We start from the raw sequence: 25,934 nt of genomic DNA on the forward strand, positions 1-25,934 counted from the left end.
ATTATTGAGCCTCACAGTTATAGGGACGAGTATTCGAGGCTAGACTCGGGATAGAAGTCAGTGTTGTGCAACAGTATAGTTTCATGCCTAGGAAGAGCACCAGAGAGGTATTATTTGCCTTGAGGGTGTTGATGGAGAAGCACAGAGAAGGTCAGAAGGAGATGCATTGTCGTCTTTTAGATCTACAGAAAGCATACGCCAGAGTACCCAGAGAGGAACCGTGGTACTGCATGAGGGAGTCTGAAGTGGCAGAGAAGTACATAGGTCACAGATTTTATACAGTAGCCTTTGCCGTGCTTGTCTCTAATTTTCTTTCTAATCTCCTGAGACAACTCTTCTATTTGCTTCCTCTGGTACTTGTTTAGTGTGGTACACACCATGTCACTAAACGGCACAGCAATGACTTGTTAATCCTTTAAATAGGCCTATTGACTGGTTACAAATTTGAAAACACCTGTGATGCTGACGAGAAGATACCCCTTGGGGGGAATTGTTCCTATGGTCAGTTATTGTTAATCTTTTCTAGGGATAACATATTTTGTCCAGGCCTGTTTCATGATTTAAAAAAAAAAAAAAAAAAAGTGTTGAATCACAAATCAAAAGAAATGTCAGATTTTTCTTGGCTAATTTTCATAAACATTTTATTTATTATGACTTCTGTCAGATTCTGGTTAATTCTTCTCGTAATAGAATACAGGTAGCAAGGGGTGTAGTTCTACCTTCCTCCAGTAGGTAGCAACAGATCACTTGACACTGGCCCAAGCTGATGTGTTTAATGGTGGGGTATGGTTCATCCAGGAAGTAGATAGTGTTGTCACCCCACCCACTTCCACACATTCCAACAATAAACCAATTAGACCATTTTTTTTTTTTTAGTCTGACTCCACATCAGTCCAGGTTTTCATCACACATTCCATCATTTGTGAGCAAATGATGAAAGGTATGGCTTCATTTAAGATCAAATTAAAAATAGTAACTAATATTAACAACTAGGTATGGTGATGCTTTTGCTAAATACAAAAAAAAAATGTCAAACTATTTAGAGTTAAGGAAGCTGCACACATGGCTGCTGATCGTCTTTGTGCTGCTGGAGAGCTCAAACGGTGCTGGTAAGACTTTTGGAAAAAATACAATCATTCGAAATGTTCTTTTTTTTATACATTGGTTCTTATATTTTTTATTTACACTAGAGAGCTGGGGTAGGCTCCAGCACGCGCGCGAACCTCATGAGGATAAGCAGTTCACATAATGGTTGGATGGATGGATGATGGATATTTATTTATACTATCATTTTCATATATAACACCTTGTTTTAGTTGTGTGGTTTTTAAGAGCCTTATAAGTAGTTGATTTAAGTTCATTATGATGTATAACATATATTTTATTTCTGTATAATGTAAATATTTTCACTTATAGTACTATTATATTTTTACTAACATTTTTTTAAAAGCCCTTTCTTTAGTTTTTTAAGTCATTATTTGCCTTTTTTTTCTAATCTTGATTTTTAAATTTTATTTTACCTTATTTTGACCTTAGTCCAATTATATTACTTAATTAAAAACCTGTTTTCTTTTCTTGATTAATTTGTCCTTTACATTTTTTAATTCCTTTATTCATTTTATTTCACTCCATTTATTTTTAGTGCAATGATGTAATTTTTCTACATTCATTTTACAAGTAAAAAAATCTTCATTTGTTATATTTTGTTTCATGTTGATTTTTTTGGGGGGGGGCACCTATAGTATTATTTTATGTAGTATTATTATTAATTTTACTACCTAATTTTATGGGGTTTTTTTTTTCCAAACACACTAATTTGATTATTGTAGTACTTCTTAATTCACGTATTTCTACTGTAGCTATACAATAACCCTTCAGTCAAAATTAAACTAACTGCAAAAAATTACATTTATTTAAAAAAATGCTTTATTTTTTTTGTAAATGACAAAAATGGACATGTTTTTTTTTTCACAGGATAACGACGATATACATGTAACTGTAATGGACCTGTATCTACGATGTATCTACTCTGTATATTTGGGTGAGGGGGGAGTGAAAACACATAGAAGACTTCAAATGAACTGTATTCAAGCAAATATAGAGTGAAAAATAACTTGATTAACTTTATGCCTTTTTAATGGACCAATCACTTGCCTGCATTCATTTACGCTCCTTCTCCACACGGAGAGGGTTGCGTAATGTGGCATGCATGTGTTTATCTGCAGCTTGTTGTTCAGCGCCAATAAGGAAGCCATAGCGTATCATTTTCTGCCAAAACAGGAAGCTCATTGGAGTCGTGATCAGAAAGTTTCTGCTGTACGAGGACTTCCTGCGCTGACATTGCATTGCATCCACTAGTTTACCACCACACTATATGATGACCATTTGTGGGAAGTAACAAAGTACAAATACTTTGTAACAAACTTTGTTACTGTGCTTGACTCATTCACTGCCATGAACGAATTTGCTTGTCTTTTACTTGACTCCCCCCATCAAATAAAATAATGGCCTGAAAAATGAATACACCAAACGCATGTGTATCGAAAGAGAATAAAAGAGTCTTGCGTTCATAAAAAGCGCAGAGTGTAAGCACTTTTGCCATCACAGATTATCGCAGTATGCCATGTATGTGCTTACTCCCACTTTCTTCCTTTGCAGTCAACCCTTGTTGCTACTACCCTTGTCACAACTCAGGAGTGTGCGTGCGATTGGGCACCGACAGCTATGAGTGCGACTGCACCCGCACCGGCTTCGACGGGAAAAACTGCACCCATCGTAAGTGTAGTTGTCCTCTACAAATGGGAAGACCGCTGGGTAGAACATAAGGGCAGACAATGAGCTGACAGGATGCTACAGAAGGAAAGTGAGTGACTGAAAGAAGTGGAAAAGGCTAGGAAAGGATCTGATGGGTTGGTAGAGAAGGGAAGCTGAGGAGTTGGGTGGCTGGAACCGGGGAAAGGGGCCAGGAAAGGAGCTGATTGGCTGACACAGAAGGGTAAGCAAAAGAGATGATTGGTTGAAACAGAAGTCAACTGTCAAAGGAGATGATTGTTTGATACCAAAATTGAAAGTTAGGCAATGTTCTAAATGGTTCACACAGAACAAAGTAGATGGGACACAATATAAGAGATGGACCCGATTGCCTCAAACAAAAAGAGAACGGAAGGCAAGGTGCTGATTGGCAGAGCTCAAAAAAAACAAAAAAAAAGAAATAAAGGGCGACATGACAAAATACACGATGAAATGTACTAAGTAAAGTGTAAGCTAATAGGCGATTTGTTAAGCACAGAAGAACAGGCAAGGAGGTTGCTGGCTGAGACCAAACAAAGAACTTAGGTAAGGAGGTGATTGAATGACACAAAAAGGGAACGGAAGGCTAGGAGGTGATTGATTAACCCAGAAGCCTAGGTAGGCCAATAGCTGAGAGGTTTGGCAGAAAGGATGAACAGAAAAGAAGTTGATTGGCTGTCACAAAAAGAAGGACATCCATGGCGCTTACTGGTTGGCAAAAAAAGGACAGGCATGGCGTTTTCCCCAATTTATCAGTTTTTCATTTTATGAAGTGTCTTTTTTTTTTTGGCGTTGTGTTACGTATCAAAATTTGAGGTATGAGCCAGCTCCAGATAAGCCGCTGCTTCAGGGAGGTGACAGAGTCGCTCACAGAAGATTGGGTTTGATTGACGCAGCACATGATCAAATCGACTTAAATGGAAAAAGAGACTTCAGGAGAATTCGTCTTGGTTTTCTTCTTGCTGTCTAGCGGAGTTCTGGACCTGGGCTCGGCTCATGCTAAAGCCCAGCCCAGAACTGACCCACTACCTCCTGACACATTTCTGGTTGCTCTGGGACTTGGTCAACAATTCGTTCCTGCAGGGCACCTTCATGAGATTAATGCTGACTGGTGAGCCACAAAACAGACCAGCATCAGTACCCCTTAAGGCTAATGAATGGACTGTACTACCTTGAAATGTCCACATCGGTTTGCTTATTGGATGTTTTTCTGCCCATGGTGTGCACTGTCATCCAAAAGTGCGCAGTGACATCATTCCCAGCCCCCCGACCTACAACAGCAAGTATGGCTACCTCAGCTGGGAGTCCTACCACAACACCTCCTACTACACCCGGATCCTACCTCCGATCCCAGACGACTGCCCTCTACCCATGGGAACCAAAGGTAAGACTTCCGATTTGTCGCACGATGCCAGGATAACCTTACACAAGAGATTTTTTTTTTTTGATTGGTCACAGGTAAACCAGATTTACCTGATCCCAAAGCGTTGGCCGAGCGCTTTTTCAGAAGGCAGAAATTCCGGGTAGATCCAGGGGGAACCAACCTGATGTTTGCCTTCATGGCTCAACATTTCACTCACCAGTTCTTCCGCACTGACCCTAACGTTCGGGGAGGCTTCACCAAAGCTCTGGGACACGGGGTGAGTTGACAGAGCTTCAACCACAGGACAGGATTCAATTAAGTCTGGCTCTCTTAAATTACACTTTCATGGACAGGAAAACGGACATCAGAGTATATCATCCAGGTAATGGTTGTCTACTTCGAAGGCATCTTGGCTTTATCAAATTCAGTTCAGTTGCCTTCGATTCACCGTTATGTATTGGGAAATTGCTGTCCGTGTAAATCCTTTATCATAAAGTTTATGATAGTTTATGTCCAAGGAAGCTGTGCTGTACTGTACTGAAACAGCGGTGGACAAGAATATTGCTATTCTGTGTAGAGCCTCATTGTCCAGGTCATTAAGAGCAACTGCACAAATTCAGTCCAGTTGACTTCAATTTGACTTTTTGGAACAGGAAATGTATCATCTGTGTAGATTGTCACTCAGTCTCTGGTAGTCTCCAAACTTAGAATGAAAGGCATCCAGTCTGAATTCAACAAGACACGTTGCCTTCAATTCAGCATTTGTCGTGAGAAAAGTTGCTGTTTGTTTGTTTGTTTGCAGGTCGATGCAAGCAACATCTACGGCAATACGCTCACACGGCAGTTGCAACTTCGTCTTCATAAGGACGGAAAACTGAAATATCAGGTAAACGAGAAAAAAATGCTTCAATTTTTTACCAGAATCTGCCATCTGTCATGAACACCTGACCTGCGCAGCTACCAAGGAGAATTTTGCGGGGGAGGGTAGACCAGGAGTTATGAAACTTTTAGAGCTTAAATCCAAAATTTGTAACTTGGTCCGTTCCCGGAACCCAACTTGGGAAAATGTGTCTTGTTTTGACATAACATCAAAGAAACAAATCAAATAGCGATTTACTCTTTACAATTGGCAACCCAACTATTCATTTTTGGGAACCCCTGTGATTATTGGAAATATGTGCCGTTTCTTAGAGTTTCTGTTTTTTACGCTAATATAACTAGCTCCCACAGTTAGCAGAGGGGTGGTCCCTGCTCAGTGTCTAGGTTACTCTGTGTTTTATGTGATCACCTACAAACTGAAGCATTTTAGGTTCTGTGTGAGCAAATCTCTTATTAGTAGGTTATATGGTCGATTTGATATGGTGCTTTCATGTCATTTGTGGTCTTTTATTTGGTGCGTCCCCAGCTAGTGAACGGTGAGGTGTACCCCCCGACGGTGTCCGAGGCCCCCGTTCACATGGTGTACCCGGCAGGCTTCCCCTCCGAGCAGAGAATGGCTATCGGTCACGAGCTGTTCGGAATGCTGCCGGGCCTGACCTTGTATGCCACCTTGTGGTTGAGGGAGCACAACCGAGTGTGTGATGTCCTCAAGTCAGAGCATCCCAGCTGGGATGACGAGCAGCTCTTCCAGACCGCCAGGCTCATTGTCATCGGTAACGTGACACTTAGTGGAAGTAGAAAGACTTCCACCAAGAAGCAGTTCCCACTCAGTGGTGGTGTGAATGGTTGTCTGTCTCTACATGTGCCCTGTGATTGACTGGCGAGCAGTCCAGGGTATAGTCCACCAGCTCCCACAACCCTGAACGCGATAAACTGTATAGGAAATGGACCTCTTGAGGACCGGACTTGGGCACCCCTGCAATTAGGAGTAGGATGAGAAACTTGGTCATTTGAGACAAAGTCAGAGTTGCGACACCTTCATATCAAGTGATCGAAAGATCAATGATGGATACAATGAATGGATTTTTTTTTTTTTTTTTGCATAATCCATATTTTTTTCTTCACGTCTATAGGTGAGATCATCAAGATTATCACGGAAGAGTATGTGCAGCACCTAAGCGGCTACCTGTTCAAATTCAAGTTTGATCCCTCCTTGCTCTTCGGCCAGCGCTTCCAGTACAGCAACCGTATCGCCCTAGAGTTCTGCCACCTGTACCACTGGCACCCGTTGATGCCGGACAGCTTCCATGTGGATGGCGATGACATTCCGCACTCGCGTTTTTCCTTCAACACCTCACTGCTTTTGCACTACGGCGTGGAAAAGCTGGTGGAATCATTTTCGCGGCAACCGGCAGGACAGGTTGGAGAAGACTAAGTGGTGAATGCTTACCGGGCACAGTTTACCTTTCATAACATGCTGGGGCTTTTTTCAGGTATGCGGAGGTCGAAACTCTCACGAAGTGGTGCTGGAAGTGTCTGAAAAGGTTATCCGAGAATCCAGAGAGACTCGCATGCAGCCCTTCAACGAATACAGGAAGAAGTTCAACTTGAGGCCCTATACCTCATTCAGAGAATTTACAGGTACACAGAAGTTCAAAATGGAGGATTTTCCAAGGCTGAGCATACGATCTGTTGTTCGTATCTCTGCTGTGCTGTCAATTCCCCAATATTTTTGTCCTCTACAGTACTTCAAGTACAAAGCGTCATGTTATCTGTTTGTAGTTTTTATGCTAAGCTAATTGTCAACAGCCTAATGTTCCCAGATATTGTTTTAATTTATTATAGGACAAGCAGGTGGTTTCACGTTTGTTGTTCTATTCTTTATACTAGGATAAGTTTACTGTTGGTAGCCAAATATGTGCGTACGAAATGAAGGAAGAGTCACGCTGCCTAGTCTCTGTCTTAAGCTAAGCTAACTGTCAATAACCAGTTATTCACAGATATTGACATTTACTGTATAACAAGACAGAAGAGTCATGTGAGATGGTTGTAGCCGTTATGTTAAGATAGCTATTGCTACTCTTTATGCTAAGCTAAGCTATTTGTCAATAGCAAGATATTTATGGATATTGATGTCATTTACGACTAAGTAGAAACATTTCTACCAGATAATTGTCATCCATATGCAGAGCTAAGTGACACAAAGCAAACTGTCAGGAGCCATATACTCACAGGTGTTGTACAACGTGTGGCAACAGTCATGCTACTTGATGCTAAACTAAAAGCTAAACAATGCTACCTAGCGATAATATCATTTAACTTTCTTGTTAGAGTCAAACAATGTTTGTGATCCATTTTACATTGACTATGACCAGGTGAAATAGGAAGTCTATGCCAGTGTTTCTCTATCTTTATTGAGCGAAGGAACATATTTCACATTGGAGAAAAATTCACGGCACACCACTTGACAAAACAATTCATAAAAAGTGGATATACAGGTAAATTATGTACCTTTACCTCTAGTGGAAGAGCATTTAATTGTTTTGCCTGTTGCTATACGTGCTTGGCATACATAAATTAACAAAAAAATATTTGAAAATGTTATATTTTTGTCTAAAGAATTGAATTTGAATTGAATAATTTTCCGCAGCCCACCTGATGATCTCTCACTGGTCAATGGTATGCTAGCCTTGAAATGTATTCAGCTAAGAATATTTCTACTTTTTCCAAGTAGATGATGAGGACATGGCAGCGGGTTTGCTGGAATACTACGGCCACATCGACGCCCTGGAATTCTATCCGGGTATCCTCCTGGAGAAGCCGCGTCCTGGCTCCATCTTTGGAGAGAGCATGGTAGAAATAGGCGCCCCCTTCTCACTGAAGGGCTTGCTGGGCAATCCCTTGTGCTCGCCTGAGTACTGGAAGCCGAGCACCTTCGGAGGGGAGGTGGGCTTCGACTTGGTCAAAACATCCACGCTGGAGAAGTTGGTGTGCCTCAACACCAAGTGGTGTCCCTACGTCAGCTTCCGAGTTCCTCTCCATCAGGAGGAGACCAAGATCAAGAAAGCTGAGGAGCTTTAACTCAACTAAATACTTTGCAGAGGACATGATCCCTAAAAGATCCCTAAAAATTGGCTTGGTTGCTCTTTCCTAGGATTTTTTTTTTTTTTTTTCTAAAGTTCACCCCCAAAAAACATTTCACTATGCAACATGAAATTTTCGTATACAAGTCTGTCATGAGTGCACCCACAAAAATGTCCCCAAATTTGGCTTAGCAGAACCACTCGGAAATTTTCCCCGAAAACTGTTTCACTCAGCAAAATGTCTCCTTGCAACTTGAAATTTATTAGCCATGTCATGTGTCTATCAAAATTAGCCCCACAAAAAGTTTAAAGAACCCAAATTCGATGTTTAATCTTTATTTTTCTCTTGTCCTGGAATAAATGCAAAGCAGAGGAATATTGCATTTGACATCCTTTCATCATGTCTCCAAAAATACACTCACCAACAAAAATAACGCAACGTAATGAACATCGCATGTTACACAAGCATGGTTGTAGCCCCTTTGGTCTTATAAAAAGATATTAACAGTCAACTTTGTATGTGACACTAAGATGAAACAAACTTTGATACCACTAGCATAACATTTGCGATATTGAAAGTCCTTGGCTGCGTTGCAAAACATCCAATACACACGGCACATTTCAATCTTCATTTATATCAGCTACTAACTCAAATAAGTCAATATTAACATCATGTAATGTAAAGTAATATACAGTAATAACAATGGAGATGCTTTAAAGAAATGGGATGTTATAGAAAATGCAATCAAGGCATTATAAATAATGTGGTAAGACTTTTGTCTACATATAATGATGAAAAATCCCCAATTTTCAACATGCTTTGATAATGCTATTAGATGCGCTTTATTAAATTCTTTTTAATGTTATCAGTGTAATCTGATTGGACGTTTAATAAGTGCTTTGATCCTTGTCATATGGTTTACACTACGGTGAAACCAATGTAATCGACACCTAATAAAAAAGAAACAAACACATACACACACACACATAAATCCAGCGTTTTTGGCTTGTTTTGTGTTATTTGTCATGACACCTAAAAATGCAGTATACACCAGTGAGTACCAGAGATTGAACTAATTGCGAATAACAACAACAAAATTGAGTTGTTTTGTAAAAAAAAAAAAAAAAAAAAAAAAACACACATTTTGGGGTATTCTTTTGTAGATAATTATTTTGACCCAAGTTCTTGGGTTAAATGAATAACCCAAAAAGTTGGGTCAAAATGACCCAAGTGGGGTCGGTCCATTTTTTAACCATGATTGGGTTATTTTGATCCAACTGTTTTTAGAATGTTGATTGAGCCATGAATGGACCGACACATTTTTTATCGATTTTCCGATTACAAGGTCGTCCCTGGAAAACGGTCTCCCCTGTAAGGGGTCCCAGGACACAAAAAGTTTGAGAACTCCTTCATTCATTTGCTCTGATGGAGTCTGGCCTTGTCGTTCTCCTGCTTGTTATCCATCGTAGAAGTGGTAACACTCGTGCCACCCGCCGCTGCTGCGGCGACGGCCACTGGATAAAAATGAACGTCCACCGCCACGGTGGCGTGTCCCACCGAGACGTGGTGCGAGATCATCAGGGGGGCGCCCCCGTGTGACACGCTGAGGCTGTGGTGGACGGGGGCCGCCAGAGCCTCGGCCCCACGCAGGGTCAATGAGGACCGCAGGCCGGCGTCGGGCGGGAAAGGCGAGGGGGAGGAGGACGGGGGAGGCAGGGTGTCCTGGCACAGGCTTCGGTTGTCTGCCGCCATGCTTGGCCACTCCTCATCCGTCAACTGCAAACTGGGACTATTGGGAGTACTGGGAGGACCTTGGCCCTTCTCCTCATCCTCAATCTCCTCCTCCTCACCATGGTCAATCTATGACGGGGGCAAAGTTCATAGTAGGTTAGTTACAAACACTGGTGGGACGAAACTCTTTGCAAATACGGTGGAACCCTGCATACTCGCGATTCACTACCAGTGAATTTTTTTCTTGAATTTTTGTCTTTTTTTCAATATTTAAGTGTTTTGTTTTTTGGGGGTAGTGGTTTAGATTTTGTAGGCTTTACACTATGAGGATTTTGGAGCTGATCACCGATCAGCGAGTTAAAGAAATTTGATTACCGATCCGATCAGAAGATGGACCAATCTATTTAAAGCACCTCCACTAGTCTAAACACAGCATTCTGATTGATATTGTGTTTGTAGAATATGAGTTAAGTAGTGAAATCCACCCATTTTTGTCCATCTTAGGGGGCGGCCATTTTGTCACTTGCTATCAACTGTAAATGACATCACAGTTGCTCAGGGCTCAGGTAACAACCAATCCATGGTGCAGTTTCAGTAAACAGGAGAGCTGTAATTGCTCGTTACCTGAGCCCTGCCCAATTTTGATGTCACCCCCTGAGATGGCTAAAAACGGGTGGATTTTGCTGCTTAACCCGTATCCCACCAATGCAATATTCATCAGAATGCCGTGTTTAGACTAGAGGAGGTGCATAGAACATATTATTAGAAAGACAATGTTTGGGTTGACTTCCTCTTTAAACAAGTAGCTTATTTACTGTAAATTCGGCCCGGCCCAAGACTAGTCCAAATTTGCGTATGATTGACGGCCATTGAAATGCTTTGGGAAAAAAATTGTGTAATTAACCCCCTAAAAATTCTCCCAAAAATGCTGATAAACATTCAATACATGGAACATGGGGGCGGGAAAATTGGATTCTGTTCAACCCAATTGTTTTAGGGTGCACCAAGATGTCACAGCGAATAACAGAGGGTAGATTAAAAAAAAATATATGCAGGGGTTCACTGTACTTTTATCTGTGTTTTTTTTTACACAAAAATCTTCACTTCTTCGCAGAGCTGGGCATTTTACAAAAAATTGAGCGTCTTATTCGTGATCCATCTGCAGCGTGGGTACCCTTCCGCCGTCCGTCATTTGCCTTTTTTTCGCAGGGGAAAAAAATAGTTCCCCTCTATAGGCCGGTCCGCCTCTAATTTTAAATGGCCGTCCAACTTTCACTAGCACTTTTACCCCCGATGGATGATATTTGAACAGAAATAGTGACTCACTATGCTTTGGAAGCCTGTTCACAGCCTGGTCCCACACTCAAAAATGTCCCCCAAGCAACATCAACTCACTATTTTCCTCCGTGCGCTCGGCGCGGCCACCGAAGCCTCACTGCGAAAAATAGACTAATGACGGACTGCAGACGAATGGCGCACCAAATAGGGGCTTCCGTCTATGCTTAATCTGTCTATTTTAAAATTGTTCCCGTCATTCGTCAACCGTCAGCCAAACAGGCGTCCGTCAGTGACATATAGACGGACAAGTCCGTCACATAGACGGAATGCCCAGCTCTGCTTCTACGCAACAAGTGTAAATACTTTTTTACACTTATGTTATGTTGTACCTTTGTGTCCACGACGGGCTCGGGGTAGGTTTCCACGGTAACCGAGCGGTGGTCCACGCATGTGGGCTCCATCTGCACCGTGACCAGACTCAGGCCTGGAGGTCTGGCTCTGGTGTCTGACGTGTTGGTGTTGTGTTCCGTCACTGCCAAGCATTCGTCGTCTTCGAAGGCCCTGCGCTCGACATACGGAATGCGAGGTGAGCACGTGCGTTTTCAGACTTTGAGAATCAATGTTTTTCTACACACCGGTTTTCATAAGGCCGTCCTGCGTGGTGTCGCTCCGTTTGACGCATGGGGACACCAAGGTTCCTCTGGGCTGTTGAAGAGAACAGGAAAAGTATGCTATGCCCTTGGGAGGCTGCATTTGAAGGAACTCACAATGCTTCAGGTAAGCCTTCCAATACTGCCTTCTTGTTTTTAGAGGCATAGTAGTAGAGAAAAGAAGGCCACACCTGAAGGCCTTCCATGTGGAACTGGGAAGAATACTAGCTGTGAGTTCGCCAGCAAACTAGAAAATTAAGGTTGCAGTTGAAGGCCTTCCATGTGTGGTCAAATAGGATAGTGTCATTCCCAGAAATAAGAGACAAAATAGGGCTGAATTTGAAAGCCTTACAAGGGTGGTCATGGAGGACAGTAGTGATGTATGCTTAAAAAAAAAAAGGAAGTTGAAGGCCACATTTGAAGGCTTTCCATCTGAGGCCATCTAGCAAGTAGTTTTGTGTTGTCCAATAACCAAGAAAGATATAATTAAAGGACCTCCATGCATATCACTGAAGGCAGTAACAGAATGTCCTTCAGTAAATGAGAAAAGAAGGTCACAATTGAAGGCCTGCCATGTGTAGTAGCTGTGAAAAACAGAAAGCAGTATGTCCTTAAAGTGGAAGTTAACCCAAACACATTTTTTACAGAAATATGTTCTATGCAAGCCCACTAGTTGAAACAAGGCATTCTGATAAATATTACATTTGTGGAATAAGAGTTAATCCACACGTTTTTATCCATCTCTGGGGCAGCCATTTTGTCTTTTGACATCACAGTGGCTCAGGTAACGACCAATGACGGCTGACCTGTTTTCTGAAACTGAGCCGTGATTGGTCGTTACTTGAGCCCTGGGTAGTTGTGATGTCATTTTCAGTCGACAGAAATGACAAAATGGCCGTCCCCTGAGTTGGTTAAAAAAGGGTGGATTTTGCTGCTTAACTCGTATTCCACAAACACAATATCAATCAGAATGCCGTGTTTCAACTAGTGGGCCTGCTGGGAACATATTCTTGAAAAAAATATGTTTGGGTTCATTTCCCCGTTAAATGCGTGAGTGCGTGCACATCACGCTGAGAACGGCAGAATCACCATGACGTGGGAATTTCTTTTTAAAAACATTTGACTTGACAGCCAGCATGTGCCTCTAGGCTGGCCTGGGGGCTATAGAGTGCCTCGTTGTGGTGTTGACAAGCCCTGCAAAGACCCGGGTGGGGGGCTCTATATTCCAGCCACCGAAGACTTTAAGCAGATCTATTTCATATATTGACTTTTATGTATTGCCAGACAAAGCTTCCGTTTTTTTCAGATCGTAGTAAAGGTATTTGATTGACAGTCTTTCCTTTTTACGATAATGGAGCCTCGTTACTTGGCTTTTTTTTTTTTTTTTTTTTTTTTAAATCATTCAAATTTGGCAGAGTTAACACTTCTCTGTGGTGTGCCAAATTTATAAGACAAGATGTTTTTGTGAAGGATAGACTTCTCCTGACTTCAAGTCCACACTACAAAAGAACGAGTACTGCCATCAATTAAGTTGTAACAACAAATTTTATTAATTTATTTGGAAGATTCTCTATTGTCACAACTCATCTTTCTTCAACACAACTTTTTCATTCTTGGCCCTTGATAAAGTCTTAGCGTGCAGTTCCTTAAGCTTGCTTCCGACACTCCGCAAAGACTCTTTTCCTTTGTCCTCTGGACAGAGTAAACAACAACTTCCCGGTGGTGTGTCAAATTTACAAGACCTCTTTTTGTCAACGTTGAGGATACACCGCTCCTGACTTCAAGTCCACAATACAAAAGAAGGAGTACTGCCATCAATTAACAACAAATGTTAATTTATTTTTCCAAGTTTCTCTGTTGTTACAGCTCATCTTTCTTCATCGCACCTTTTTTTTTATTCTTGGCCTTTGTCAAAACCTTAGCATGCATTTCCTTGAGCTTGGTTCCGACGCTCCGCATGGACTCTTTCTTTATTTCCTCTTCTGGTTCTCTCAACCCCTCACACGCCTTGGACTGCTCGTGGCAAAAGAGGGAATCCAGTCTGTTCTTTCTGCCTTGCACGAAAGCGGCGTAGAAGTCATCGTAGTGGTCATCGAAGAGTTTCACACAGGCGGCCGTCAGGAGGGCCTCGGGGAAAGCCTTGCTGCCTTGCATTCTGTTGCACACGTCGGTGTCGATCATGAGGTCGTCGATGGCGAGACGCCGTCGTCGGACCGAGGGCTCTTGCATTGCTTTCTGGAACTCGTTGGCCACCTGGAGGCAACTCCGGCAGACGGTCTGGGCGTCGATCTCTTGGGCGCGAACGTGCAGGGAGACTAAGCAGCTACACAGCGCCAGAAGGAGCTTCGGCATGGCGCAAGAGTGCAAAGCAACCATGTTGGCTGACAACGAGCAGCTCCGAATGTGAACGCAGTCAAGCAGGAGGTGAAATGAAGACAGATTTTTCAGGTTTTTCTGGTTATCTCCTAACCGTTGCCTGCATACTCCTCAGTGATGTTAACCCTTACGTACTCTTGATGTTCCAAGCACACAGTAATATCGCATCTTCTTTATGGAGACCCTTGCCTTCAAGTACGGCCTTCTTTTGTCGCCCACTTTTTTAAAGAAAACGGGACACAGTTACTGCATATTCGCCCTTTGAAGGCCTTCAAATGCAGACTTAATTTGTGATTTAGTTTGTCAATGATACAACACTGCTGTCCTATACGGCCACCGTTAGGGGTACCTTCAAATGCAGCCCTCTTTTGACATTTTTTGCAAGATACTTTATACCACTACTAGCCACCCATCATATGCCTTAGAATACGACCTTGTTTTGGGTTTTAAGGATGCACTACCACCATCCCACATTGCCAACCTTGGAGGACCTTCAACTGCGACCTTCTTTTGGCATATTTGCAACATACTTTGTGTCAGTACTGCCCTTCATAGCCACTGATTAAAGGCCTTCAAATTGGGACTTCTTTTGTTGTTTCGTTTAACGAATACACCACTACTATCCTCCACGGCCACCCTTAGAATGACTTCAAATGCAGCCTTCTTTTGATATTTTTTCAAAATACTTTGCACCAATATCCCTTCATAACCATCCATCAAAGGCATTCAAATATTGCCATGTTTTGCTTTTTTTTTTTAAAGCTCCACTACTACCATCCTTAACGGCCACCCTCACAACTCCTTCAAATGCAGCACGCTTTTGACATTTTTGCTTTACTCAACTACCGCCTTTCATAGCCACCCATTGAAGGCCTTCAAGTAGGGAGTTTTTATGTGATTTGTTTGGTCAAGGATACACCACTGCCATCCTTCATAGCCACCCATGGAATGCCTTCAAATCCAGCCGTCTTTTGATATTTTTGCAGGATGCTTCATACCACTACTGCCCTTCATAACCACCTATCGAAGACCATCAAATACTGCCTTCTTTTGCTGTTGTTTTTTTTAAATAACATACTACTACTATCTTTCCTGGCCACGCATAGAGTGCCTTCATGATCTTATTTTGTTGTTGTTTTTTGTTTGTTCTGTTTTTTCTTTAAGAAGAAGAACACACTGCCACTACCCTTGATGGCTATCCACCAAAGACCTTCAAATTTGGTCTTGTTTTGTTGCTTTTTCCTTTTTTAAGAATACACCGCTACTATTGCTCATGGTCACCCACCAAAGACCTTCAAATTCTGTTTTTCTCACTGATTACATGCCACAGCTTTCATAAATGGTAACATCTGGAACACTGGTACAATTCTTTATGGCCACAAGGGAAAGCCTGCTCATATTTTTCTTTTTTTTTTTTTCCATGCAGACTTTTTATCCCTTCACCAGCATTGTAACTTGTAAAAATAAATTAACAAGTCAACTCATCAATTAAGTAGTCATGAAACATTTAATGTACTGATCAACAGCGGTTCTAATCCGCATTCTTCAAAGCTCATTTTTTGATGCAGTCTGGGAATGCCGAGCAATGTGCACTCCTTCCTGGTTGTCCCTGAGAAAAGCATCAGTGTGCTTGTCCTCAGATTTGCTTTCAGAATCGCCAGAAGACGTCCGTCCTTCGTCCTCGTCCTCGTCCTCTTCCAACTCCGCGCACACCGTAGACGTCTGGTAGCAAAGGATGCTGTCCAACAAATGCGGTACGTGACTCAGCAAAGCTAAATAGAAGTCGTCGTGGTGGGAATCGAAGAGTTTTACGCAGGCGGAGGCCAGCTTGTTGTGGCGGAAACCCTCGCTGGGAGGCAGCCTGTTGCACACCTCGTTGTCAAGCATGAGCTCGCCGAGAGCCGCTCTGCGTTTTCGAGGAGGAGTAGCTTGCAACTTTTTCTCAATCTCTTTGGCTGCCAGTAGGCAGCTTTGGCAGTCGGTCTTGGGATCGACTCGCTTGCTTTGAACAGGCAGGAAGACAAAGCAGCTACAAAGCACCAAAAGGACGATCTTCATTGTGTAAAACAGCAACGCAACCATGCTGCCCGGCAACTACCAGCCCTGAATGCGAATGCCGTGAATCGGGAGCTTGCACCGCAACACATTTTTCAGGTTTTTCTGGTTTTTCATGCACACATACAGTAACATAATTAACACCGACACTGCACTTCAAAGGTCTGAAAATACAGCCTTCTTTTGGAAAGTATTTTAGGATACAATGATTCTATTCTTCATGGTCACCTTAGAAAGCCTTAAAATGCATCCTTCTTTTGACATTCTTGCAGGGTGCTTTACATTAATACTCCCCTTATAGCCACCCACTGAAAGCCTTCAAAAAATGTGGCTTTCTTTTGTCATTTTTTTAAGGATATACCACTACTGTACAACATGGCCACACGCTGAAGGCCTTCAAATATGGCCTTATTTTTTCAATTTTTGAAGGACACACCACAACTATCCTTCATGTGCACCTTTGGAATGCCTTCAAATGTGACCTTCTTTTCTCATTTATTGGAGGACACACCACTATTCTGCTTCATGGCCATGCCTGGAATGCCTTCAAATGCGGCCTCCAATTTCCGTTTTTCAGGATACTTTAGAGTCCTTCATAGTCACCGATCCAAGGCCGCTTATTTTCAAAAGATACACCCGCCATCATCCTTCATGGCCATCCCCGATAGGCCTTCAAATGTGGCCCTCTTTTCTCATTTCCCGGAAGACACATTGTCACTCATGAGCGAACCAGATAACCGCACCTTTTCATGGGACCAAAAAGTACCAGAACTGAACCCACCCCATTGACTTACTCTCCATAACCAACCTTGAAAGTAAAGTTATCCATATTTCTGCAAATTTCCGACCTGCACGTCCGGTGGGCGCTGGCTCATTCTTCTGAACCACGGAGTAGAAGGCCACGGTGATGAAGATGAAAGCCAGAGACACGCCCACGCCCACCACGATGGGCACGTCATGCTTCTCCAGGACAGGCAGCCACGAAGGCGACTGCGGAGTCACCCTGGAGCTGGAAAGGAAAACAACAAGGCAAGTGTCAGTTGGGGAAGTAGTGCAATGCTGCAACGCGTCCAGCAGATAGTACAAAAGTGCAAAAAAGCTTGTTGTCACCAGGATTCATGAAACCCGGTTTGACACTTGGCTTTAAAACCTCCACTGTTGTCTGAATACTTAGCACAGGCTTGAAACCCCCTTTTGAAATCCTAACACACAGGCTTGAAACCCTACTTTGAAACACAATCTTGAAAACAAAAACAAAAAAAACCACTAAAACTTGACCTTTCTTTGAAATCTTAGCCCAGACTAAAAACTGTACTTTGAAATCCTAACCCTGTACCGAATCCGAAACCCTACTTTATAATCCTGACACAGACTTGAAACCCTCATTTAAAACCCTAACTTGAAAGCCCAATCAGTGTGTGAAATCTTAACACAGGTTTAAAACCCCAATGAAAACATCGGCTTTAAAACCCAAACCCTTTCTTGAAGTGTACTTTGAAACCCTGCCTAAACCATGTTTCAAATCCTAACCCTGTCTTTAAACCCTACTTTGAAACACTAAGAGAGGCTTAAAATCCTACCTTCAAACCGGAACCCTGTCTTGAAATTTCTATTTAAAACCCTAACACTTTGTTTGAAATCTTAACCCAGGTTTTAAACCCCACTTTGAAATCTTAACCGTGGGTAGAAACCCTATTTTGAAAGCCTAACCTTTGTTTAAAAGCCTAACCCTGACGTAAAGCCGCCAACAATTTAAAATCCTAATTTGAAACCTACTGTACCTAAGTAACCTAACACAGGCTTCAAACCCTAATTTTAAACCCTAACCATGGCTTGAAATCCAAATACAGTTTTCAAATCAATTTTTCGACTCTAACCCTTCCTTAAAATCTGAACCGAGGCTTCAATGCCTGTTTTGAAAGGCTAACCCTGGTTATAGGCCCAATTTAGAAACCCAAACTCTTGCCTTGAAACTCCAATTTTAACATGAACCCTTTGTTTCAAATCTGAACCCAAACTTCAAACCTCAACCGTTACTAAAAACCTTATTTTGAAACTGTAACCTTTGTTTGAAACCATAACCCAGGCTAAAAACCCTAAGCCTGGCTTGAAGTCATCAACCCAAAGGTTTTTAAGTTAGGGACTCATGCTTGTGATAGGGTTTTCAAAGTAGGGTTTCAAGCCAAGGTCGCAGCTTATTGCCGCCTTGTTGTCACCCTAAATGATCGCCATGAATATTCCGCCTCCACCTACCGAGGGTCGTTGCTGGTCATCGGTGACTGCGAGGTGTTCCTCTGCTCCACATCTTCCACCTTAGATGACGCCACCGGTTGATTCTGCCGGCTACTATTTAGCCCAGCAGAATCATCGAGCCCTCGGACCTCTACAGGTTGCGGCGTGGGAGGACGGGTCCGGATGGAAGGCCTTTGGAGAGAGTTTTCGAGCCAGACTGAAGAAGATTTGGTCGCTCTGGCGTGAGGCGGGCGTGTGGATGCTTGAGCGGTTGGGCGAGCGTCCGTTTGGGGTTCGGGGTGCTGAGGAAGCTCCAGCTGGGAATTGGGGTACGGGGGTGGCAGCAGCATTGGAGGCTGCACCTGAGTCACCAAAGGATGGACTGGAGGGCCGCTCATGGACCCGAGTTGTGGAGTCACAGACGAGGACGAGGAGCCTGAAAGCAATAATGAAAGAGGTAGGGCTTCAAATCACCGCATGGTACAAACACTGAAAACTGTGAAATATAAGTAACTTTGAAACCCTAACACTACATTGAAATCCTACTTTAAAAACCCATCATGAGTTTCAAACCCCAAATCTTGGTTGAAACCCTAACACAGACTTTTGTTAAATAATTCATAATTGGTAATAACAATTCATTTTCACTTTTGTACTTGAGTACATTAGTCTGGACTGTTTTTCCCCCCCACGGGTATCTGTACTTGTACCGGAGTATTTTTGAAGGATCCACAGCAGCACTGAAGTTGTGTCAGCTTTGTATGCTTATACTCACGCTAACTTCTTTCAAGTCCACCAGAACGTCGTCAGCTCACCATGGAAGTGGAAGGAAACGCTTTACTTGTGATTTGGAGCCTGGACGTTTCCAGCCCCAACCCTGGTGCGAAACCAGAATTTGAATCCCTAATCCTGTCTTGAAAACCTACGTTCAAATTCTAATTCTGTCTGGAAAACCTCATTTGAAACCCAAAAATTGGCTTTGAAGCCCCAACCATTTCTTGAAACCATTCATTTAAAACCTTAAAATCTTCAAACCTTAATCCTGTCCAATAGCCCAATCTTGAAAGCACAATGCTTTGAAAGCCTAACCCTCTCTTGAAACCCCAATTTCAAACCTTAACTATGGCTTGAAGCCCTGATTTCAAACCCTATTTTGAAACCCAACCTTAATCTGAAACCTGAAACCCTAATTCGGAGCTCTAACGTGAATGTCTGATCCTGTCTTAAAACACAAAGAAACCCTAGCACTTGTTTGAAGCCGACTGTGAAAGATCAAACTTGGCTTGAAACACTGTCTAGAAAATCTAACCCTGTTGTATAAAACCCAAGCTTGAAACCTTAGCCTGGGTTTGAAACCCTAGTCTGAAACTCTAACCCTTGAACAACACCCCAATTTCAAACCCTAACCGAGGCTTGAAACCCTCATTAGTAGCCCTAATTTGAAATCCCAAATCTTAACCGACAAAACCTGCTTCAAAACCCTTCTCTCTGACTTGACACCCTAATTTCAAAACTGAAACCTTGGCTAGAAACCCCACTTTCAAAGCCTGACTTGAAACTCTACTTTGAAGCATTAACCCCGGTTTAAAACCCTGATACTGTCTTGAAAACCATCTTGAAACCCTAATTTAGGTTTAAAACCCTAATTTGAAACCCTAACCCTTGCATCTAACCCTACTTTGAAACCCTAACACTAACTTTAAACTCTAATTTCAAATGCTGTCATGAAACCCTATTTTAAAACCCTAAGCATAGTTTGAAACTCTAATCTGAAACCCTGAACCTTGCATGAAACACTAAACCCTAATTAGGTGCCCTAACTTGAAACTCTAACCCTGTCTTGAAACTCTCATTTAAATCCCAACCCTGGCTACAATCATTCTGTAAAATCATAATCCTTGATCCCGGGTCAGGTTTACCAGTCAGGGATTCAAATTAGGGTTTGAAGCTAGAGTTTGAGCCTACCCATGACCACGAGGACGGTGTGTATCTGCTGTCGTCCTGCTCTGTTCTCTGCCGTACAAAAGTAGTCCCCTGAGTCAGACTCCTTCACACTGGAAAGATGGAGAGCGCCACCCTCTGGAGGGATGACATCAGCACTTCAACAGTATGGACTGGAGGTACATACAGTATGTACATATATATATGTATGTGTATATATATATATATATATATATATATATATATATTGATTTACCATCAATGTGTATCCTATCAGAGGTGCTAATGGGGGTCTTTGCTGCACGGTCTCTGGTCCATGCGTGCCAGATGGGCGGGACCCCGACGGCCGTGCAGGGCAGCAATGCTGACTTCCCGAGCCTGCAGGCCACCCGGTCCGCACTGTTCACTATAATGGGACTCACTGGAAAACATCATTTCATTGAAAATAAGATCGATAGAAATACAGTTGTATTTTCATGAAAAAGGGTTCTTCATAATTTAATGATATTTAGAGCATTGCGTCAACATTTTCTACGGAAGTTAAGTTGTAAAAATAAATCTTTTAGTTTGAAAATCTAGTAACAAAGTTATGTTAAAAAGTTTAGAATTTGTAATTACTTTAAATTAATTGTATGAAAACTAATATATAAAACTAATTTTAGCAGATAATTCAAATGTGTGATTTAATAGTATCAATTTTAAGAGAATGAAGTTATAATTATACTAGGAATTTTGTATTATTGTATTTATTCTTAATTATTCAACTTAAATTATAATTTTCAAGAAAGTCAGGAAAATGAAATAATAATTCAAAGTAATAATTTTATTTAAAAATCTCATTGGAATTTGTGGTAGAAAGATCCTAATATTTTGATGAGGTGTATGAGAATTGAGTCTTGATTTTACCAGGAATGTAAAAAGTAATCATTTGAAAATATCATAATCAAAGTTGTATTTTTTATGAAAAAAAATTGTAAAAATTCCTCATATTTAATTAATAATTTTTAAAAGATTAATTATAAGTGAGTGAAGGGAAATTTTTCGGGGGAAAAAGGTTGTAATAATAAACATAAAATATATTTGCAATTATTAAATATAATTTTAATAGAATAATTGTCATATTATCAAAATGATATAAAATATTATTTGTTGTTTTTAATGAAAATAAACATTACATTAAAATATAGTTCTAAAGTTGTTTTTTAATAGAAAAAGTTGAAATTTTAAGAAAGAAACTCCTAACTTTATTCCAAATTTTCTCGCCCTGCCACTTTTGTCACTGGTTGCTAGGCAGAATACGAGCTCATACCTGCGACGGCAAGTGTGACCGTGGCTCGACTGCGACCGAGCGCGTTGGAGGCGTCGCACACGTACGTGCCTTCGTCGTAGCTGCGAGCCGACTCGATGTGGAGCGTGGCGTTTCTCGCTCTGGGGAAAACCCTGTTCAAATCTCTCCGTCTTTATCGGATTGTCACATAGCGACAACAACGGCAACTCACCCCGAGGTCATCTTGGCCCCCGTCTGCTTGGAGTGTCCTCTCTTCAGCCAGCTGATGGATGGCGGGGGCTCGCCCGAAACCTCGCAGTGCAGAGACGCTCGGCCCCCTAGGGCCACCGTTAAATTGGGGGGCCGCAAGGTCACGGAAGGGGCGGCTAGACCAGGAAGTTACGATTATGAAAGTCCCCGCCCGCCTCTGTAGTAGGCTCCAATCAATTCCAAAGTAGGGTTTGAAGCCAGGATTGGGCTTTCAAATCAGGGTTTCAAACCTTGGGTTACAGTTTCAAATTGGGGTTTCAAGTCAGGAGTTCAAGCCTGGGTTAAGGTTTCAAGGTAGGGTTTCAAGACATTTTAGGGTTTGAAATTATGGTTTCAAACCTCAGTTCGGGATTCAAATGAGGGTGTCAAGCCAGGGTTGGGGTTTCAAATCAGGGTTTCAAGCCTGGGTTAGGTACCAAACAAGGGTCAATGGGTGTCAAGCCAGGGTTAGGTTTTCAAATCAAGGTTTGTAATCACAGTTTCAAATTAGGGTTTCTAATCAGATTTTCAAACATCAATTAGGTACTCAAATGAGGATTTCAAACCAGGGTTGGGGTTTCAAGTCAGGGTGTCAAGCCAAAGTTGGGGTTTCAAATCAGGGTTTCAAGACTTGGTTAGGGTTTCACATGAGCGTTTCATGCCAGGTTTGTGTTTCTAATTAGGGTGTCAAGCCAAAGTTGGGGTTTCAAAATCAGGGTTTCAAGACTGAGTTAGGGTTTCACATGAGCGTTTCATGCCCGGTTTGTGTTTCGAATTAGGGTTTCAAACCTCAGTTAAGGACTCAATTGGGGTCTCAAACCAGGGTTAAGGTTTTAAGGTAGGGTGTCAAGTCGGGGTTATGGTTTCAAGACAAGATTGGGGTTTGAAATTAGGGTTTCAAACCAGGGTTGGGGTTTTAAAAACGGGTTTCAAAACATGGTTGTGGTTTCAAAATAAGGTTTCAAGCCTTTGTTAGGGTTTCAAAGTAGGGTTTCAAGCCATGATTAGAGATTCAAATCAGCGTTTCAAAATAGGGTACAAGTGTGTCGAGTACCGAGCACGGTGAGCTTTGCCGGCCTGCTCTTCCTGCTGATGTTGAGCGAAGGGTTAATAGTCTGGCACACGTACGCGCCGCCGTCCTCTACGCTCACGTCGACCAGATGAAGCGTTCCCGAAGTCTTCTTTTGACGCCCGCCCCCGTATTCTCCCTGAATGGGATGGAGGAATAACACCAAAACACAAATGAGTTTCGATCCAACGTAGATAACAACAACTCGCTGCTTGTAGCGTGCGCGGGCTAGCAGCACCTGGCTTTGCCTCCCTTTGGTGACCACGCTGCCATCTTTGATCCACAGGATGGCGGCGGGGGATGAGCTTTCGCCCGACACGCAGCGGAAGGAGGCCTCCTCTCCTTCTTTGACCGTCTGATCCCGCGGACCAAAGAACACCTCTTCCAAACCTGACCAGATACCGGGCATCATGTCACATCCATGCAAAAGGGTACCGCTGTCGTTTTGTCGTAGGGGATACAAACATACGTACACAGCCTATAAAAACATTCACGGGCAAATATTCCCTCCGCTTTGTGGGAACAACAATGAACCACATTTTCTCGGGTGTTCACTGTATCGCGCGTGGGGTCGGACTCACCCGGCTGGGACGAGACTGTCAGACTGGACAGAACGACTAAACAGAGGCCAGGAATCATCTGCGGAAGGCGGACGCGCATCCTACTGCAGGACTCCGCCGTCGGGAAACCCCCACCCAGCTTCAGACATTGTGCCCACGATGAAAAGCAGGTCCTGTAGTGTAGTCGAAAATCAATAGCCAACAAATCTTATTGACTGATATATCGTATCAAAGGCCTCGATGAATCGTTCTAAATCTGCAATTTAGTTTTTTCACATGGTGAGCTAATAACCCCAAAACACACTTTGGCTGGAAAATGTCTCGATTTTAACTGCAAGACCAATACCACGGATTCATGTGTTGCCAGCTGTTTTTCTCAAGGCCCCTCTCCGCTTTCGGCGTTCGTCCCCCTTTGGTGGGTGAATGAGGCCAGACGCTTTATAGAGCGCACTGCGCACTGCGCCTGCGATGGAAATGACATGAATGGAGGTTGCCGAGCTTTGTACCGGCAACATCAACATCTTCTCTTGTCTGATCCTATAGGCTTTCATGGCGCTCTCGTTGGGTCCATGTAAGGGGTGGAGCACATGGCAAGCGCACTTTTGCCTTATGTAATGCTCCATTTGCATGACACTGAAGAAGGCACAGTTTTGATCCAGCTCACGGGGGCTGCATTTGAAGATAAGTGTGTTAGGGTGGAGATCTGAGGCGGGAAAAAATGGATGCGTGGGTGAAGGCATGGGTTGGCTGGATGGATGCATGGATAGAGGATGGATGACTTAATGGGTAAAGCATGAGTAGGTGGATGGATGGTTGGTTGGTCGGGCGATGAATTACTTAAGGGGTGAAATCATGAGTGGTTGGATGGATGACGAATAGGCAAATGGTAGATGGATGAAAATGAATGGATGATAGATTGATTGATGGATGGACGCATGGATGGGTGGATGATCATGCATGATGGATTTGATGATAGATGGATGAATGATTGAAGGATGATAAATCGATGCATTGTGGATGGATGGATGATGAATGACTTAATAGGTAAAAGCATGAGGGGATGATGGTGGATGGATGGGGAAATGATGGATGATATGGAATAGATGATGGATTTAATGATGGCGGATGAATGATTGAAGGATAGATGTACGGATGGATGGGTAGGTGGATGAGCGATTGAATGATGGCTGATGATAGATGGGTGAACGGGTGGATGAATTTGTGGTGAAAAGAACGAGTGGCTGGATGGCGAATGGATGAATAAAATGATGGATGGATGTGTGGATCGATGCATGGATGGCAGGACCATGATTTGGTGAAAGCGTGACTAAGTGAGTGAGTGAGCCGTCGATCCGTGGATGGAGTAGATGAACGGACGAGTAGACGGGTGGGCGAATACAAAAATAAATCATGACATTGAGGGACCTCACAACAACACAACACCCACAACGGCGGTTGACTCGTGCGAGACAAGACAGCATTGTTGGTCTTGAGTCATCTTGCCCTGGTGGCTTCCTCGCCCAAAGCGTGCGTGGGTGTCCATTTGTATGACTCACAAAGCTCACAAGACATCATTTACACTTGTTAGCATGTCAATCACATCTCTACTTGCTAATTGAAAATCCTGCACCTGAACAATTAACTACGTGGATTGACTTCAGCATCCCCCAAACGCTGAGTATCAATCATGGTAATAATGCACACAGCGCACAACGTGCATGGCTAGTAACAGTTAAATACTTACCAAATACTGAAGTCTTTGCATGTGTGGACCGACTGTTTCGACCCTCTGTCCTCTTGATGCACTCAGTCATTGAGACTGAGGGTGCCGATAAACAGCTTCCATAAACACACACACGCACGCACGCATGCACGCGCACACACATACACACACGAGTGTTCGTTCAAAGCCAATAGCTGTAATGCTGAAGCACAAAAAAAAAACCGAAGCCTTCCTTTGTAAGCGCTTCTTTTATGCACCTAGACATGCAAAAAAAAAGATACCTAAATGTAAATGAAAATGTATAATTTCAAAAATTGGGTATTAGCAATGACATCTGAATATGATACAGCTACATACTTGTTGAACCATCTATCAACTCAATGACCTATCTACCGCCACATCTATTTGCTTACCTACCTATTTACTAAGGCTGAACAATTTTTTTTTTTTTAAATCCAAGTACGATTTATCTTCCTCAATATTGTGATTGTGATTTAATAAGCGATTATATTTTCACAATCATTTTCCCATTTATTTTTTAACTAACACAAGCAATAAATTGATGTGTATTACAATATGCAATATCAGATTTATTGTTAATAAATGATTTGGTCTAATAGAGCCGGCTCATGTTGAAATAAAGGCAAATGAACCGTGAATTAATAGGAAAGACAGTTTATTTATACC

The 25,934-nt window shown here is 42.5% G+C and overlaps 2 protein-coding genes across 4 annotated transcripts; one reads left to right on the plus strand and one right to left on the minus strand.

Moving 5' to 3' along the window:
• The first annotated feature begins 911 nt into the window (after nt 1-911).
• Nucleotides 912-9,093, plus strand: ptgs1 (prostaglandin-endoperoxide synthase 1). Of its 2 annotated transcripts, XM_086029813.1 has the most exons (11): nt 912-940; nt 1,044-1,109; nt 2,659-2,775; nt 3,761-3,901; nt 4,031-4,174; nt 4,249-4,430; nt 4,956-5,039; nt 5,559-5,805; nt 6,166-6,452; nt 6,526-6,673; nt 7,767-9,093. In XM_086029813.1, the coding sequence occupies exons 1-11, from the start codon at nt 931-933 to the stop codon at nt 8,111-8,113; spliced, it is 1,773 nt and encodes a 590-aa protein (XP_085885939.1). In that variant the 5' UTR covers nt 912-930; the 3' UTR covers nt 8,114-9,093. The 2 variants fall into 2 exon arrangements, with proteins under 2 accessions (XP_085885939.1, XP_085885938.1); XM_086029812.1 differs by lacking the exon at nt 912-940 and having other exon boundaries at nt 1,028-1,109.
• Nucleotides 8,473-25,532, minus strand: LOC147147181 (uncharacterized). 2 transcript variants are annotated; one of them, XM_086029809.1, is made up of 13 exons: nt 25,269-25,532; nt 23,546-23,697; nt 23,203-23,354; nt 22,950-23,103; nt 21,879-22,032; nt 21,689-21,807; nt 20,636-20,800; nt 20,404-20,517; nt 18,460-18,874; nt 17,055-17,215; nt 11,761-11,830; nt 11,515-11,686; nt 8,473-9,976 (listed from the first exon to the last, which is right to left on the minus strand). In XM_086029809.1, exons 2-13 carry the CDS (start codon nt 23,622-23,624, stop codon nt 9,530-9,532), a joined length of 2,202 nt encoding a protein of 733 aa, XP_085885935.1. In that variant the 5' UTR covers nt 23,625-23,697; nt 25,269-25,532; the 3' UTR covers nt 8,473-9,529. The 2 variants fall into 2 exon arrangements, with proteins under 2 accessions (XP_085885935.1, XP_085885936.1); XM_086029810.1 differs by lacking the exon at nt 25,269-25,532 and having other exon boundaries at nt 23,546-24,549.
• Between the last annotated feature and the right edge of the window lie 402 nt (nt 25,533-25,934).

The sequence above is a fragment of the Filicampus tigris genome, chromosome 5 (assembly GCF_054856515.1).
Source record: "Filicampus tigris isolate MCC_2025a chromosome 5, RoL_Ftig_1.0, whole genome shotgun sequence".
NCBI lineage: Eukaryota > Metazoa > Chordata > Actinopteri > Syngnathiformes > Syngnathidae > Filicampus > Filicampus tigris.

Bases quoted from the DNA above. Each gene is read 5' to 3' on its own strand.
- ptgs1 (XM_086029812.1), top strand. From the start codon at position 1,028: ATGTCAAACTATTTAGAGTTAAGGAAGCTGCACACATGGCTGCTGATC. The intron at 5,040-5,558 runs GTAAACGAGAAA...GTGCGTCCCCAG, and splicing joins ACGGAAAACTGAAATATCAG to CTAGTGAACGGTGAGGTGTA. The intron at 5,806-6,165 runs GTAACGTGACAC...TCACGTCTATAG, and splicing joins CGCCAGGCTCATTGTCATCG to GTGAGATCATCAAGATTATC.
- LOC147147181 (XM_086029809.1), bottom strand. From the start codon at position 23,624: ATGCGCGTCCGCCTTCCGCAGATGATTCCTGGCCTCTGTTTAGTCGTT. The intron at 23,355-23,545 runs GTGAGTCCGACC...GTATCTGGTCAG, and splicing joins GACAGTCTCGTCCCAGCCGG to GTTTGGAAGAGGTGTTCTTT. The intron at 18,875-20,403 runs GTAGGCTCAAAC...TATTGCTTTCAG, and splicing joins CACCGTCCTCGTGGTCATGG to GCTCCTCGTCCTCGTCTGTG.